Source organism: Pelodiscus sinensis, chromosome 8 (genome assembly GCF_052426305.1).
Source record: "Pelodiscus sinensis isolate ZL-2025 chromosome 8, ASM5242630v1, whole genome shotgun sequence".
In the NCBI taxonomy this organism is placed as follows: domain Eukaryota; kingdom Metazoa; phylum Chordata; order Testudines; family Trionychidae; genus Pelodiscus; species Pelodiscus sinensis.
The window spans coordinates 27,991,281-28,009,646 of NC_143059.1; the positions used below are offsets into that span (position 1 = coordinate 27,991,281).

The following is an 18,366-nucleotide window of genomic DNA, read 5'->3' on the forward strand; positions in this document are numbered from 1 at the left end:
GTGAAAACCGAAACAAAGAAGTCATTAAACACGTCTGCCATTTCCAAGTTTTCTGTTTATTGTTTTTCCCTCTTTACTGAGCAATGGGCCTACCCTGTCTTCCTCTTGCTTCTAATATATTTGTAGAATGCTTTTTTTACACTTTATGTCTTTAGGTAGATTGAGCTCGTTTTGTGCCTTCATCTTTCTAATCTTGCCCCTGCTTAGTTGTGGTATTTGCTTATATTCATCCTTTGTAATTTGACCTAGTTTTCACTTTTTATATGACTCTTTTTTTATTTTTAGATCATATAAAATCTCCTGGTTAAGGCAAAGTGGTCTCTTGCCATATTTTCTATCTTTCCTATGCAGTGGAATAGTTTGCTTTTGGGTCCTTAATAATGTCCCTTTTGAAAAACTGCCAACTCTCTTCAGTTGACTTATTACATTTTAAGTTTAGTAATGAAACATAATTAAAATATAAATGTTAGCGTTCTCCTTGTGTGTATGCCATGACACTTGAAAAAGCTAATTTCCTTTATACCGTCTCTGTCCTGTAACATTTAAAAAATATGAAATTTTTTCTGTGTATTGACCTCCTTCTAGCATATCCTACATTTCACTGTTTTTCACATGGCTAAAAACACAAACAAACAAAAAAATCTCCTATCACCAATAGCTCTGCTTTTCATTTGTTATCTTTGTATTAATCTCGCTGACATCAGCAGGAACCTGTGCAGCTGCGACATGAATATATGTTCCTGAACGCTTGAGTCTGAAGCACTCATTTAGCTTGGATAGCTCTGTTTCCCCCCAAATTCCCTTTGGCATCAGTGGGGCTATATAAGAAAAAAGGTACTACTTCACAAGAGTAAAAGCACCTGAATCTTGCTCTGAGTGACATGCGAGGTGATCTTTGGTACCATCACATCAAAATTGGAGCTTTAGTTTTTCTTTCATTTCTTGGCTAAGGACTGGTGGATTGGAGGAAGTGGAAAAACAACCAAAGATTTATGCATGTACTTAAATCCATCCTTATTAAATTGGACCTCTAAAAATTAGTCAGTGTTGTGCCTAAACACTGTTACTTAACTATACGGATGGCTGTAAATGTTTTTCTATTCACTAGAGGTCTTTATTCTCTTAGGATGTTGATGTAGATGTTTTGGCACTGGTAAATGATACAGTGGGAACAATGATGACCTGTGGATATGATGATCAGCGTTGTGAAGTTGGTGTCATAATAGGTAATTTTATTTTATTAAATCAGGGTTGCAAAAAAAGACTTATAATTTTAGCAAATCTGGGGAATGGATGCATGTTCACCTTCACATTTCTAAAATCAACTATTTGAAAATGAAAAACCTAAAATGCTGGATTTTCAAGCACTAGTTTCTTACTTCGGAATACAAAATAGAATGTAAACCTTTAAGTGACAGTATCAGCATATTCAAAAACTTGCAAATGCAAAAAGAATGGCTTGTTAAGAGTGTCTTGAAAAAATTTAATTTCAAATCAATAAAATAAGTGTTGTCATCTTATATACAAGATCTATATTTTAAAAAGAAGTTATTTATTTTGTTTTATTTTACAGGGACCTTTTACAAATTATCATTTACTGAATGCTTCTGCTTATTCTTACACAGATGCCTATCTGTCTGTCTTTTTCCTTCCTTGTGTTTCTTCTAGTGACTTCTACTGCTTAACCTTTGGGACAAGTCACTATATCCTAAAATTTTACCTCTTTATCTATATATTTAGTTCTATTAAGCAAAAATAAGACAAGAAGATATTGGCAAATCCTGAGACATTGGAGAGTTCTTGGGGATGGGTTCACAGTAAATAGCTCTTTTTGTCTGTCTGCAAAACCTGTTTCAGTACAGTTTGTATTTCAAGCCTTTTGATGACTGCAATAATCTTGCTTAAAAGTGACATTGTTTATAGTTCCTACTGTAAGGAAGTGAGAGGGCCATAATGGTAAAAGAATTTTCATCTTGTTCATATACAGATTTTTAATTAAAAAAAAGGATATTATAACTGTACTAACAGGAGATTCTGACCAACAAAATAAATGTTTCTGCCAGTGATCTAAATGAGCCATTTTTTTTATCTTGAAGAAATCCTCCTCTTATCTCCTCTTACCTTTCCCAAAAAGAATGATGTATTTTTTCTCATAATGTGTGTTTCATATTATCTCAATTGTATTTTAAGTATAGTATATAAGGGAATATGAAATAGCAGAAATATTTTGAATGACTCAGCCCTTATACTCACTACATTTCATTCATTTGCTGTTTCCTTGATAGTTGATGATTATTTAACAGGTTTCAGATACAGCAGGTTTTTTTAAAACATAACTTGCAACTTAATGTAAGTACATTTTCTTAAAGAAAATGCTGAATCTAATTCTAAAATATATTTTCTATTAACTCTTCATTTGTAAATTTGTTTCTTTCTGATGTACTCAGGCACTGGCACAAATGCTTGCTACATGGAAGAAATGAGGCACATTGATCTGGTGGAAGGTGATGAGGGGAGGATGTGTATTAACACTGAGTGGGGAGCCTTTGGAGATGATGGGTCACTGGAGGATCTCAGGACTGAGTTTGACAGGGAGATTGACTTGGGATCTGACAATCCTGGGAAACAATTGTGAGTATTATTCCTCAGTCACTTACTAACATGAGTCTCCACAGTTGCGTGTTACCCAAAGCTTTCTGGGACCAGTTCAGTTGAGAGCCCCTTTCTTTCTGTAACCTACTGGTTGACGATGGGCTCTCTCACCTGGCAGTGCCACACTGATGCTGGGAGACTTCACTGGGTGGGGCACCCCAAACTATACAGTGTGACTTGAAAGCCACTGAACACCATTCTGAATCTTTTTTTTTTTTTTTTTGCAGCTCTCTTTCCTTTTGTATTTTAAAAATGGTTAACAACAGTCATTGAAACCACATTAAACACAATGCATCTCATTCCAGAGACTCTAACAAATAATACTGCATAAATGTCACTGTGATACAATAGCATCGATGGAAGGCTCCTGCTGGAGATTCTAGGTGATATCCTGGCCCCGTTGAAATCAATGGGAGTTTGCCATTGATGGCAATGGAGTCAGGATTTCACCATTCATTCCCACAGAGCCATTATGAGAATGAGACATTATGACGAGACAGTAATTCTCTTGTCATTTTGTGATGAAGTAAAATGAGGAAATGAGGAAGATTTGTTGTCAGTATTTTCCTTTGTGGGAGTTCCTGTCACACGTTTAAAAGTCTCAGAGGGAGGTAAGTCTGTAAGGGTATGTCTAGACTACCTGGCTCTGTCGATGGAGACATGTAAAATAGTTTACTCGGCATAGTCAAAGAAGCATTTCATGAGGCATACCGGAGTGGTCGACAAAGGCTTCCCTTGTCAACTGCACTGCGTCTAGACTGCCGCGCTGTGCCAGATCAGCTGATCGTCGGCACAGCGCGGCAGCCATTTTTATTTTAATGAAGTGGGGATTATTTAAATCCCTGCTTCTTTGACTATGCTGAGTAAACTATTTTATATGGCTCTGTTGACGGAGCCAAGTAGTCCAGATGTACCCTATCTGAAAAACAGGGGTGCTGCATGGGGAACACAGGGCCCAAATGTCCGCTTGCGCTGCTTGCTCCCCTGTGGCGGCCCGGCTGAGCGGTGCAGAAGTCAGCCGAGCACCACGGCAGAAGGGGAAGAGGAGCAGGGTGGTGATGTACTTTGAAATGAAATGCATCGTTTGAAATGCAGCCTTTGAAATGAAATGCATCGTATTTAATGTGATTTCAATGACTTAACCATTTTTAAAATACAGAAGGTTGCTGATATCTCTTTTTATGTAGGCTTAATTACATTAAACCTTTTAAACATTGAGCCATTCTGGTGATCTGGAGACAGAATTAGATTACTTGGATACCTTGGTATTTTTATATATAAGAACATAAAACCAGCCAGACAGGGCCAGACCAATAGTTCATCTAGCCAAGAATCCTGTCTTCTGACAGTGGCCAGTGCCAAGTATATCAAAAGGCGACTGAATGAACAGAACAGGGCAGTTACTGAATGATATGTCCCTGTTGTCCAGTAAGAGCTTCTGGCAATAGGAGATTTAGGGATGCCACGAGCATGGTGTTGTGACTTTGAGTATCTTGGCTAACAGCTGTTGAGGGACCTACTTTTCATATCTAATTTGGTTTTGAACTTAGTTCTAGTTTTGACAACAAACTCCATGTGCTGACTGTGCAGTACTTCCTTGCGTTTGTTTTAAACCCGCTGCCTATTTATCAGCTGTCTCTTAGTTCTTGTGTTATGTGAAGGGGTAAATGGCACTTCCCTGTTCACTTTGTCCATACCATTCCTGATCTGATAGATCTTTACCATAAAATCTTTGGACTGGAAGGGACCATGAGCGGTCATCTAGTCCAGTCCCCTGCACTTATGGCAGAACTAAGTAATATCACATCCCCTCTTCTGCATTCTAAGATGAACAGTTCCAAACTTTTTAATCTCTCATTGTATGCAATGGAAATGTAAAAGAGTAGTTGATTAGTCAACTACCTGATAAGCCTAGGCTTATAGGGTAGTTGAGTCGACTACTCACATTCTACCTTCCTTGCTGCCTCTATATCAGCAGTGTGGGGATGGGCAGTCAGAAGCACAGCAGTTCAGGACTCAGCATGAGCCAGGACCACTCAGTCCCGGCTTGTGCCAGGTCCTGGACTTTCCCCCGCTGCCGGCTCTTACTACATTTAAAAGACAGTTGTGCAGTGATCCTGGAGCCAGTGTGAGCTGGGACTGCTCAGTCCTGGATTGCGCCAGCTCCAGGAGCCACCTGTGCTGCGGCTCTGCATTTTAAATGTAGTAAGAGCCTGACAGCTCTTACTACATTTCAAATGCAGAGCTGCAGCGGTCCTGGAGCCAGTGTAAGCCAGGATTGCTCTGTCCCAGTCCTTGGCAGCTCTGAGAGCTACCCCCGCTGTGGCTCTGCAGAGCGCCTCCTCTTGCCAACTACGTGATTAACCAAATACCTGCTCCTTAACAGCCTTGGCATGCAAGCTATTCCATATCCTTAATAATTTTCATTGCCCTTGTCTGTATTTTTTTACAATTCTAATGTATCTTTTTTTGAGGGAGTTTGGACAGACATACATTCAGTATTCAAGGTACATGAATTTGCATCATGGCATTATTATATTTTCCATTATCTATCCCTTTTCTAATGGATTCTAATGCTGTTAGCTTTTTTGACTTTCGCTGTAGTTTGAGCAGATGTTTTCAGAGAACTATTCATGATGATGCCAAGATCTTTTTCTTGCATGTAACTATTGCTTGTATTCACTAATAGGTTTGAGAAGATGATTAGTGGACTGTATTTAGGAGAACTTGTAAGACTCGTTCTTCTAAAAATGGCAAAGAAAGGCCTGCTCTTCAATGGCAAGATATCAACCGCTCTGCGTACTAAGGGCAAAGTTGAGACAAAACATGTAGCTGCTATGGAAAAGTAAGAACTTTAAAAACACTGCTCAGTAATGACTTTTTTGCCTTTCTATAAGTGCAACTAATCTTCTCCCATTCCATTACAGGCAGTCCGGGTTACGTACAAGATAGGGACTGTAGGTTTGTTCTTAAGTTGAATTTGTATGTAAGTCGGAACTGGAACATATTGTAGGGGAAACTCTAGCCAAACATTTCTCCAGAGCTCAGTTTTATTCTCCCACCCCTCACTTCCCTCAGTCCTTTATTCTCAAGCTGAGGTGTCTGCTGAGAAAAGCCACTCAGCGTCTCCCTGGTCTTCTGGGGAGGAGGGCGCTAGCTTCGCGTCTCCCTGGTCTGCTGGGGGAAGCAGCTAGTGTGGGGTTGCCTCACCCCGTTTGTAAGTAGGGATCCGATGTAGGTCGGATCCATGTAACCCGGGGACTGCCTGTATAATAAACAAATATTTAAAATTGATTGTTGTTATCGATTCTCTATTGATGATCAAATTTCTGCTCAGATCATTCCAGTGCTGGAATCACTGCAAAAATCTAACAGTCCAAACTAGTCCTTTAATTAGTAATAAAATAATACAGAGGCACATGCTGAAATATTTAAATGTATTCTATTTCTCGTATGTAACAAATAGAGCTGTGTAGATTCCAAGAACTGTTTTCAGTGTTTCAGAAGAGTGGAAGCCTTTATTTATGCTTACCTGTTGTTATGTTTGGATTTATAAGGTATAATAAAGAGCATCATGGATCTGCAGACAGCCCATGTAATTGATGACTATCTATAGTGTTTGAAAACTCTTGATTTTGTTGCTTTCATTTTAACCATGGGCCATATTCCAGCTATAAAACTGACGACAACTTCATGCACCTTTAAAATAGAGTATTTTGTCTTGAATATTAGCATGTAGTGCTCTAGTTCTATTTCTCAGAGTAGGCTAAAACATGAGAAAGCAGACGAGGGTGAAAGTGGTACAGAAAAGGAGCAGCCTGTTTGATGTTAAAACATAACTTGCCTTCTCCGTTTTTTTCAAGACTCAGATGAGCCTTGAGTAACTCAATGGGAATCTTTTCATTGACTTTCACTGGACATGTATCAGGCCTTTGGCCACTTTCCAATTTTATTTGGTTAGACAACCTGATTCATAGCAAGAAACCTTAAAAAGTGAAAAATAAGAAGGAGAAGGCATCAATCTGTAATCAGGCAGCTCACTGCAGACTGGAAACAAATAACCTGTGGACCACTAATAGTCTATGAAGCACAGTATGAGAACCAATGCTCTCAAGAAATTGCCTAATCTCTTGGTATCTAAATCTCCCTTGTTTTCTGTTGTGCCCAGATTTGACTGTTGTTTTAGATACAGGTTAATTAATGTGCCTTTCTTTGGGGTTAGACATAAGGAAGGTCTCAAAAACACTAAAGAGATACTGATGGAACTTGGCCTGACTCCTTCTGAAGAAGATTGCATTGCTGTACAGCATGTCTGCACCATTGTTTCATTTCGCTCAGCCAACCTCTGTGCTGCGTCCTTAGCAGCAATACTGACCCGTCTTAGAGAAAATAAAAAACTAACACGACTGAGAACTACTGTTGGGATGGATGGAACTCTGTATAAAACACACCCTCAGTAAGTAAGCTGCCTCACTTCTATATTATTTTGTCTGTGTTATTCAGCAAAGGTTATTCACATTAGCTCTGGAGAGGGGAAGGATGTTATGTATCATTCAGCTTTCTGAGAAAGTACTTGACCATGAAATTTATAGAAATGAAAGATTTTTTTATAAAACAAACAAATAACACCCCCCCAGGAAACAAACAACACAATATCATAAGAAAATGTATAGCACATGCAGTTTTCAAACTAATCTGCTATCCTAATTCATTACTCTATTTTGAACCTTTGATTTATTAGCTGTACGCCACTCCTTCTTAACTAGAGATGAGCCTGAGTTGAGAAGTTTGGATCCAGAATATAATCTTAAATAAGTTTACCCAAACTCTAGGGTGTTCAGAGTCAGCACATTATGGAAAGAGGGGCCAGATTCAAAGCTTGGATCTGAATCTATACCTACACTGCCACAAAACTGAGAAGGTGGCAAGTTGTGAGTGGTCTGGTTAAGGCCCATCATGTCACCCTCCCCAATAAGTCATATGGAGCCTCCTTTCACCCCAAGAACTACTTCCCACTTGTACATATCAATGTAGCAAAACTCAAAATGTAATTTGATTGTAGCCTATTTGTATGGATTTGATCATGAAGGATGGTGCCCATTCTTCCTTCTCCCCTCAGTAACAGAACCGAAGCAGCCAGATTACCATAAAACAGGCATCACCCACCCATTCCCCCTCCTAATTTCTGAGGTTGCATTTAGTTAATTTTGCTTTTGTATTTCTGAAGTTTTGTGTGTTCATTATAGATGTGTATGGTTTTGTACATGTATTTTACACACACAATATACGGCAATGATTTTTCTTCTAGATATCCTAAACGCTTGCATAAGGTTGTGAGAAGGCTGGTCCCAAACTGTGATGTCCGATTTCTTCTCTCTGAAAGCGGCAGTGGGAAGGGAGCAGCAATGGTAACTGCAGTTGCATGCAGATTGGTGTCCCAGCGCAAACAGATTGATGAAGTTCTAGCATCATTTCACCTTTCTGAGGAGAATCTTATAGAAGTGAAAAATAAAATGAAGGATGAACTGGAATATGGACTGAAGAAAGAAACACATGCGATTGCCACCGTGAAAATGTTGCCAACTTATGTTTGTGGAACACCAGATGGAACAGGTAGGGGTCTGTGCAAATCACACCAAAATGCAAGGTTACATAGTAGAGATGAAGCTTCAGGGGGTAGCCGAGTTACTCTGTTACAGACAAAAAACAACAAATGGTCTGGAGATGGTTAGACATTTTCCCCTGGAACGTTTTTCTGACAGAAATTGCCAATTCATTGGAATCAAAATGTCTCCTGAAATGCTCTTGACTCCTTGGCAGTCCAGTCTCCCAAGACTTTGAAAAACCTAGTTCTTTGACAGCCTTGAGTGCCCAGAGTCTTTGGTTTTGTGGAAGGCTGTCTTGTAGGCAGGTTTCCCAGGGATTCCAGGCTCTCCTAATGCTTTAGTAGCCTGGAAGCCCGCAGAGTCCTGGCTCCCAGGCACCTTGAACCACAGAGCTTCCCACCAGGCAGATTGCTGGGGCTCCTGGAAGAGTTGGAAACCTTTCTAAAAGTTTGAAACAAAATAAAGGTTTTTCCTAAACAAAGTTTTGGAATATTCATTCTACAGAAATGTTGATATTTTATTTTTCGTTATATTTTTTAACACCTCTTAAACTTGGGAATTTTCTGCAGGATGAAAATCCTAGTCCACTCTTAACCAGTATTTATAGTGTGTTGTAATGGCTTCCCTAAGCTTGCAATAAAAACAATATTTCTTTTTCTGATTCAGAAAAAGGAAAATTCCTTGCACTTGATCTTGGGGGAACAAACTTCAGAGTTCTGCTTGTAAAAATTAGAAGTGGGAGAAGAAAATCTGTGAGAATGTACAATAAAATCTTTGCCATTCCTTTGGAAATTATGCAAGGAACAGGAGAAGAGGTAACGTCCAAACCAATGTTTAATTATTTTTGTCATATAATCTTCCATTAAATGTGTGCTGGCTTTTACATACTGCCTCTGTTCTTCCAGCTCTTTGATCACATAGTCCAGTGCATAGCAGATTTTTTGGAATACATGGGAATTAAAGGTGCACGTCTCCCTTTGGGCTTCACGTTCTCTTTCCCCTGCAGGCAAGCTAGCATTGACAAGGTAAGGACTGCAACACAAACCGGTGTTGAATAGCTACAGTGGGTATCGACCATTTTGGTGGATTTTTTTTTTAACTGTTCACTGTTCAGACATTTAATGCAAAAAACCCTTTTATATGCTGGATTTAACATGAAATGTAAGTAAATACGCAAACAAGGATTTACAAGGTTTTAAATAAGATTCAGGGCAGATCTCTAGACTTATGAATTGCCTCACATAAAACAGAGTATCACACCTCAAATAAGCTGAAATTTTGCAATGGAAATTTCTTAAAACTCATTAGGTTAATTATTTACAGTAAATACAATTCTTGTTATAGTTCAACTCACAAATGATGAAACAGGTGATTACCTGCAAGGAAGTAGGTGGGAAGGGAATGCATCCCAAAAAAGTAGAAAGAATACTTCAGTTATTGCTGCTACTTGGTTGATTGGTCCTGTCATAATCAGGAGTGCTGACCAGCACTTGGTAATTAAGGGGCTACTGAAGCACCTAGCAAGGTATCAGGTGGTCAGCCAATAACAATGCAGGTAGAAATTTCAATCTGGAAGAGAGGGGGTTTTCTCCCTCTTCTTTGTTTGAATTCAGAGCAGTCTCTCCCAGCTATTGAGGGAGATGGGAGACGCTTCTCTCTCCAAGAACTGATTTCTTAAAATGTGTAAGTAGGGAAAAGTTTAGCTAGTCCATCAGGGTTTATTGTTTTCCTTGTTTGGGGATTTGGAAATAATGTCTGAGCTTAAGTGTTTTTTTTTCTCTTTTGTAACTAAGTCTTCAGCCTAGGGGCTTTCCAAGTATCTATATCAGTGGTGGCTCTTTCCAGCTAGCCAATTTACTATGCTTGCAACTGTAGTTTTGTTTTGATAATAAAAGATTTTTTTTCTAATTAACCAATATTGGTGGATTGCTGTGTCCTGAGGACTAAGAGCCTAGTTACAAGGGCAGAGTCCATTGTTGTCTGTGGATTCCCTCTGTTTTTCCAACTCCAAGCAAAATGCAGGTTGTGGCAGGGGAGAGAGTTTTACCTTAGGGAGAGGATTTCCCAAGTGATCTCTTCCCTGATTTTCTTGGAATTACTTGGGTGGTGGCAGAGAATCCCCCAAAATCTGGGTATTAGGATTTTGTGGGGGGAAGTTTTGTACAAGAGCCTGTAGAGGCAAGGTTTTGGAGTGCTCTTGAGGGCCCCCAACTTCTGCATTCATCATGCCAGAGTGGGGAACAAGTCCAAGGCTCTTGTGTCTGATGAGAGCAGGCTGGGTATTTAGATCAGGTTGAAGAGTAGCTTATTAGATAATGATGAAACTTCTGGACCTTTGTGATGATTATTCTGTTGTTGGGAAAACCACAAGACACTGGGGGAATCCTGAGGAATGCAATTATTATTTGACTACTAGTGGTTCATGAGGCTGTCTTCTTCTGATTTGTGTCTCTGTTGTTCTGGTAACAGGCTACACCTTGGTAATGTCTAGCATTTGGGGCATAACTTGACAAATGGAACCTTTATGTCAGCAAGCATGGTGCAAAATTTTAATAAACCATGGAGAAAAGCAGTTAACAGCAAACAAAGCAGAGTCATTTCCACACAGCAGCTGAGCTTCAAGCAGAGTGGAAGTTGGGTTTTACATGGACCAAAACCATATTGCACAAAAAGACATTAAAAGAACATAAGTTTGCAAAAGTCCAGCACTCAAATGTTAGGAAATGCCAGAATTAAGGTTACCTGTGCAACCTTAATTCAGTCCTCTGCACAATAGATAGTAATTAATGTCATCCTTTCATACTATTTTTTCTGCAGAGCCTTGCCCCATTCAGTGCACAGGATTCACTGCCAACTACATTTGTAATTTTTGTTGCTGTTACAGGGAACACTTGTGGAGTGGACAAAAGGTTTCAAGGCAACAGAGTGTGAAGGAGAAGATGTTGTTGATATGCTAAGAGAGGCCATTAAACGCAGAAATGTAAGGAATTCTGTTCCTATCTATTTGGTTTGTTAAATTAGCTGCACCCCTTTCTAAACAATGTGATTTCCATTGCAGGAGTTTGACTTGGATATTGTAGCCGTGGTAAATGACACTGTTGGGACAATGATGACATGTGGCTATGAAGATCCAAATTGTGAAATTGGCCTTATTGCAGGTAAAATATTAGTCAAATTACTTGTTTAAAATGAAAGCAAAATATTTAAATGATTGACTGATTTGTGACCGAAAAAAATCATACAACTGAGACAGACAAAGTAAATAGTTCACTTCATAAGAATTATTAATGTCTGGAGAATTCATAAGCTTCAGAGAGGTAGCCGAGTTAGTCTGTAACTGGAAAAACTTTAAAAACAACAAATAGTCTAGTCTAGCAGCACCTTAAAGTCATCTACTTAAAACATGTAGATGGTATCATGAGCTTTTGTGGGCACAGCCCACCTCTTCAGATGACAGGAATATTAAAAGTCCAGATCCAAGAATAAATAAGGGAAGGTGAGGTTGGGGGAGGGAGAAAAAATGGGTGGAGGGAAGGAAAAAAAGAGAGAAAATAGTGAATTAGATTGTTCAAGTTACAAGAGGCTGATAAAAACAATTTGCATCTCTATAAGTACCCATTGATTATTTGTTTGGTAAAGACATTAGGATGTGGAAGGTAGTGTGCAAGCCAGACAATATCTTTATTCATTCCTCTCTGATAGGAATCAAACTTATAAATTAAATTAATTTCCAACCCTTCCCTGTGTATTTGGCTTGTGGAATTGGCCTGAAACAACACGGTGACTTTGAGATCCATTAATGAGTGCCTGGGCAGGTTAAAGTGTTCTCCAACAAGTTTCTGTGTGTTGCCTTTTCGGATATCTGATTTGTGTCCATTAATTCTTTTCCGTAGAGACTGTCCAATTTGCCCAATATACATGGCAGAGGGGCATTGTTGGCATTTGATGGCATAGATTACTTTTGTGGATGTACAGTTAAATGAGCCCCTGATGTTGTGGCTGATATGGTTGGGTCCAGTGATGAAATTGCTTGTGTAGATGTGTGTGCAGAGTTGGCACTGGGGCTGATTGCAGGGGTAGGTTCCTGGATGATCACGATGGAGGTGGGTTGCATGGTTACTGGAAATAATTTGTTTGAAGTTAGGGGGTTGTCTGCAGGCGAAGATTGGTCTTCCCCTCAAGGCTTGTGAGAGTGAGGGGTCATTTACCAGGATGGATTGTAGATAATGCCTTGGAGGGGTTTAAGTTGTGGGCTGTAGGTGATGACAAGTGGAATTCTGGTGTTTTCTCTTCTTGGCCTGTCTTGAAGTAGCTGATGTCTGGGTACTCTTGTAGCTCTGTCGATCTGTTTTTTCACTTCTCCGGGTGGATATTTCAGTTATAAGAATGCTCTAGATAGAGCCTATAGGTATCTGTCTCTGTCTGTGGGATTGGAGCAAATCTGGTTGTATCTTAGGGCTTGGCTGTAAACAATAGATTGAGAAATGTGTCTGGGATGGAAGCTAGAGGCATGAAGGTAAGTGTAGCAGTGGGTAAGTTTCCGATAGAAGGTGGGGGAAATGTGTCCATTATATAATTGTAAGTAGTGTCAAGCAAGTGGATCTCTTGTGTGGACTGATCCAGGCTGAGAATTCATGCCAGCTTGATAGCTCAGTGCTAATGGTCTGCACCAGGCTGTAGGAGAATGGCATTCATTAATTTTCAGTTGCTGGGTTGACAGCGTGTTATGTTTCACAGCATAAAAACAGATAGATGGGATTTCACAAGGTGGATGGATTAAAGAGGTTCCAGTGTATAACGGAGAACTCCTTGGTGACTGTAGCTAGTATTGTAGGAAGGAAGAGTATTCGTTTTTAATTTGTAATGAAAAGAGGTGCCGTGGCTCAAGCACTTAGGGGCTAGGGCTCCAACTGGCTTTCTTTCATAACTGATGTTGCAAGCCCAGAGATGCCAGGGCTCAGCCCTGGAAAGCCCTGTCACAAATTAAGCGTGAAAGATGATGCTTTGCCCACTCACACATTTTCGATTCAGGTGTTATGTTCTCTTTGAGAAGTGTTTACATGCGGAGATGAGCTATGAATCCGGTCTGTCCTCCAAGCAAAAGGCCTCAAGGTTCAATGTTGTTAGGCAGATAAAGATGCCTGGGCAGTGTGTAGCAGCAGTGAAACAAGCAAATATAACATGTAGATGCATGAACATGGGTTAAACAAAGTCTGGTTGAGTCAAATAATTTTTATAGGAGCTTGAGTTGTCCGGCCTGAAAAACGTGATGCAAATATCAGTAGGGTAGTATTCAGTCACCTTGTTCTGTGCCTTTCTACCCTATCTGTTTTTCTCCAATGCAACTCTCAAGAGGACATTGCTATAATAGAGACTCTTCAGTACTCTTGATTTCTGTGGCATATTCTGTGGAAACCCACATCAGTTCTGAATGCTCATATTTCAGTTATTTAGAAATCACAATTAGAGAGGCCACTTCTTGACAGTGATTTCTATGAAGGTCTTGGGATATCTTTATAACTCACATCTGGTTTAGAAGAAGTGACATTTAAATATTTCACTGTGTAGCCATTATGATTTCCTGCTATGCATTTCAGCTGCTCTTTCACTAAATGTGACTGAAGCCCTGTTGATTTCTTCCAGGAACAGGTAGCAACGTGTGCTACATGGAAGAGATGAAGAATATTGAAACTGTGGAAGGGACTGAAGGGAAAATGTGCATTAACACAGAATGGGGAGGATTTGGTGACAATGGATGCATTGATAGTATCAGAACAAAATATGATAAAGAAGTGGATGAAGGTTCATTGAATCCTGGGAAACAGAGGTAAAGCTGATTTTTATTGCTCTTAAATGATGAATAGGTTACTGCAACATCCACTGAGTCTGAACTGTTTTTTTTTAACAAGGGACTTACAAGGGGATTTTGCTGTCCTAATTTATTTGCCAAACTATAAATCATGCAGAATGTGTGTGTTCTTTGTATTTGACTAAATTATGACTCAGTCCTCACATCAACATTGCCAGGGCAGGTATGTGCAAAACATACACATAACTGTGTCCGCCTTTCACTTTACTGTTCCACTTGGCTTGACTCTAACAACTGCAATTACTTTTCTCATAAGATTAGTTGCAAAAGGTTTGTATTAAAAATAAACTTGAAAATAAATCCTGCAAAAAATGAGTTGAGGAGGCTGAATTTGGTTTTTCAAAGCCAGAACTGATCTGGATCTAAGCATCTACACTACAATCTTTTAGCGACACAGCTGTGTCGCTGAAAATCAGGCAGTGTAAATGGCACCTTTGCTGACAAAAAAGTCCATCCCCCCATGGGTGATGTGTATCAATAAAGCACTGTTTGCATTAGCACTTGCTGTGGCAAAGCTTTTGTTGCTGGGGGAGGGAGGCTGTGTGTGTGTTAAGCACCTGTGAATGACAAAAGCTTTGTTGCTCAACTGATAATGTGTAAACAAAGTTTAAATATATGACTACATGACAAAGCTTTTTGATGAAACTAACATTGATCTGCAAAAGTTGACAAAACAGAAATCACCAGCTTGTGTTCACACTTCCTCCCTCTGTGGACAGTTCATGTTCACACTGGGGGACCATCATTGACATACCACACTAATACCAACCCTGGTACCTTCCCTTGCAACAAACCCCGTTGCCAGCTTTGTCCACATATTCATTCTGCTGATACCATTATTGGACCTAACCAAGTGAGTTATAAGATCAAGAACACATATTCCTGCGCATCCAGAAATATAATCTATGCTATCATGTGCCGAAAGTGTCCGTCTGCTATGTACATTGGACAAACATCTCAGACACTTCGCCAAAGGATTAATGCCCACAAAACAGATATCAGACAAGATCACAAAGAGAAAACAGTTTCTTGCCACTTTAACCAGAAAGGACACTCTCTAAATGACTTAGCCACCTGCATTCTGCTACAAAGACCTTTTACATCTGCACTTGAAAGGGAATCCTCTGAACTGTCATTCATGTTAAAATTCGACACTTGCCAACAAGGACTTAACAAGACTTTGAACTTTCTCACCCATTACCAAGACAGTTTCCCCAATTATCACCTGTAATACCATTAACTCACAAACATCCCACTCTCCCTACCTTTAATATCAGCAATTCACAGACACTTACCTTCCTTCCTCCCCCTTCCCACCCCCCCGCATCCCCCTTCTGTTCTGCAATGTGATTTGTCCTTTTCATATTTGTTCATTTTTTTAATTGTATCCTTTGGTATATATGGTTATGACTACTTTCTTCCACTATTTGATCTGAGGAAGTGGGTCTGGCCCACGAAAGCTCATCATCTAATAAACCATCTTGTTAGTCTTTAAAGTGCTACATTGTCCTGCATTTTGCTTCAACTACCCCAGACTAACACGGCTACATTTCTATCACTATCATTGACAGACTGAGCAATGCACTCTGGTTATGCATGTCACAGTGCAGTGTTGTGGGAAGCCAGAACTGGTCCCTGCACATCTTGGGATTCCCACCTAGTTCTCCCAGAGCCTCCTCAGCTGCTGGCAATGGCATCATGAGTAGCTCTGTGACATGGGCAGTTGGTGCAACTGAGGCTGGGGAGGCATGGTCCAAGCCCCACCTACAGCCCCACTCTCTGTGTTGAGGCCACACCCTGGGGGAGGGGAAGAGGCGGGGCAGTGCACTGAATGTGCCCCCCTGGAAAGAGGTGGGCCAGTGCACTGAGCATGTCCCCCAGGATGAGAGGAGGTGGGGCAGTGCACTGAGTGCACCTGAGCCTCCCTGGAGCACTGAGGAGGGGAAGAGAGGTAGGGCAGCATGCTGAGCATGCCCCAGCCTCCCTGGAGTATCGGGGAGGGGAAAAGAGGTGAGGGAGTGTATGCACATGGCTCATCTCCTCTGCTTCCCTGGAGCATGGGGGAAGGGAGGAGGCCATGCAGCGCGGCTCCTGGAGCACCAGTGGAGGGAGGAGGCCACACAGTTCCAGCCTCCCCAGCCAGGACCATGAGGAGGGCTGATGCTGGGGGCAGCAACACTCTGCCTCTAGAATGCCTCCAGCAGGCTTTCTGAGGGTGGAGTGTGGGCGTGGCCATGCCTGGCAGTTTGGGAAGGCAAAGCCTTCCCCCACCTTGGCCACTGGATGCCTATGCTCTGTGAGCTCTTTGTGCTGGAGAATATCAAAGGAGCACAATTCTCTGTCCCCCTCTACCACCCTTTAGCTAGCAGGAGTCTACCTGCCACTGTGTTCCTAGTGCAAAGCAGAACAGAAGCACTCCAATGATTTGTTCTTTGCTTGTTCCCTAAATGGAGCAACACTCAGCTGTCTGATACTTCCTCAGGGCTTTGAAAGGGGAGGGGCACATATATAGGGCCGCAGAGATCAGGGCAGGTATTGTAGGACATTGGTGGAAGCAATAGTGTGTTTTCTTTCTAAATTCTTTATCTTCTAAAGAACATGAAATATTGTAACTAGTGTTTGCAGTTGGGTGATTGTAACAGATAATGTGTTTTTTACAGCCTAGCACCAGTGAGTACAGGTAATGGAATACCTGAGTTTTTAATGGTTTTAGAGGCTGGTTATACTGTGTACTACCAATGTTATTAAACAGAATGAATTAATTTGCCATCTTTTAATTATTTATAATTATTTATTTATGTTTTGGACAATAGGTATGAAAAAATGACCAGTGGAATGTATTTGGGTGAAATAGTGAGGCAAATTTTGATCGACTTAACCAAACACGGACTTCTGTTCAGAGGCCAAATTTCAGAATCGCTCAGGACAAGAGGCATCTTTGAAACAAAATTCCTGTCTCAGATTGAAAGGTAATTCATTGCAGAGAGGTTGTTTCTGTCATCTTTCATTGCCTCCTCTCTCCCACCACTAGATCTGCTGTGGGGAGAGAGTTGAGGGGAGTCCTCTCTCCCTGACATAGGCCTGGGGCAGCCTGCACCCCAGCTCCTCATCCCAACCCAGTGCCAGAGAGGCAGCATCCCCAGGAGAGTCCTCATGCCACTATATCTCAACCCTCTGCCCCAGCCTGGAGCCCTGTCCCAAATGCCAATCCTCTTAGCCTCACTCCCGCCATATGCTCATTGATGGAGACTCATCATCTCACAAGAGTCCTGGTCCCAATCAACCGCTAGCCAATATTCAAGGGCAATATTCATTTATCAAGGGCAAGCATAGTGCTGATTTATTTTTTTAAGGGAAATAAGGCCAACCCAGGGAAGTGCAGACCAGTTAGCTTAACTTCAGTACATGGAAAGATAATGGAGCGAATAAACATCTAGATGGATTTGTCCAGTACAAATACCCGATACGATTTTTTGACAGGGTTACAAGTCTTATGGTAGTGTGGAAGTGGTAGATGTGATATAGCTTGACTTTAGTAAGGCTTTTGACATTCTCATAAACAAACTAGGAAATTACAAACTTAGATAGAGCTACTGTAAGGTAGGTGAACAACTGATTGGAAAACCGTTCCTGGAAAGTAGTTATCAGTGGTTCATAATCAAGCTGGAAGGGCATGTTGACTGGTGTCCCACAGGAATCAGTTGTGGGACTGGTTCTGTTCAGTATCTTCATGAATGATTAAGGCTAGGTCTACATTACAGAGTTTTTGTGCAAAAACAACCATTTTTGCACAAAAACTCGTGGAGCGTCCACACCTCAAGTGCATTTTTGTGCAAGTAAAATGAAAGAACAGAGGGGTTTTTCCGGTGTAGGTATTCCTCCTTTTTCGAGAAATAACTCCTTTTACTGCAGGAGTTCTTGCACAAAAAGGTGTGTGTGGCTGGGCAACAGGGGGTTTTGTGCAAAAACAGGAAAGAGGAAAAAGCACAGGTGCCTTGATGGCCATTCTGTGTATAGCTATCAGTGCTTTCTTTTGAGAGAACGTCCATGCAGTATGGATGCTCTCTTGCGCAAGAAGTTTAAAAAGCTTCTTGCACAAGAAGCCCATAGTGTAGACATAGCTTCAGATAATAGCACTTATAAAATGTGCGGCTTATACCAACCTGGGAAGAATTCCAAGTACTTTGGAGGATGGGATCATAATTCAAAATGATTTGGACAAACAGGAGAAATGGTTTG

At 40.8% G+C, this 18,366-nt stretch overlaps 1 protein-coding gene across 1 annotated transcript in view; it reads left to right on the forward strand.

The window, feature by feature from the left end:
• LOC102451581 (hexokinase HKDC1) overlaps nt 1-18,366 on the forward strand; it is a 54,500-nt gene that overhangs the window by 23,875 nt on the left and 12,259 nt on the right. Inside the window, exons 6-16 of the mRNA XM_075934937.2 lie at nt 1,127-1,226; nt 2,448-2,631; nt 5,342-5,497; nt 6,875-7,108; nt 7,961-8,265; nt 8,925-9,073; nt 9,164-9,283; nt 11,143-11,238; nt 11,317-11,416; nt 13,902-14,085; nt 16,941-17,096. Of these exons, the coding sequence (XP_075791052.1) occupies nt 1,127-1,226; nt 2,448-2,631; nt 5,342-5,497; nt 6,875-7,108; nt 7,961-8,265; nt 8,925-9,073; nt 9,164-9,283; nt 11,143-11,238; nt 11,317-11,416; nt 13,902-14,085; nt 16,941-17,096 (1,784 nt within the window). The remainder of the gene's footprint in view (nt 1-1,126; nt 1,227-2,447; nt 2,632-5,341; nt 5,498-6,874; nt 7,109-7,960; nt 8,266-8,924; nt 9,074-9,163; nt 9,284-11,142; nt 11,239-11,316; nt 11,417-13,901; nt 14,086-16,940; nt 17,097-18,366) is intronic.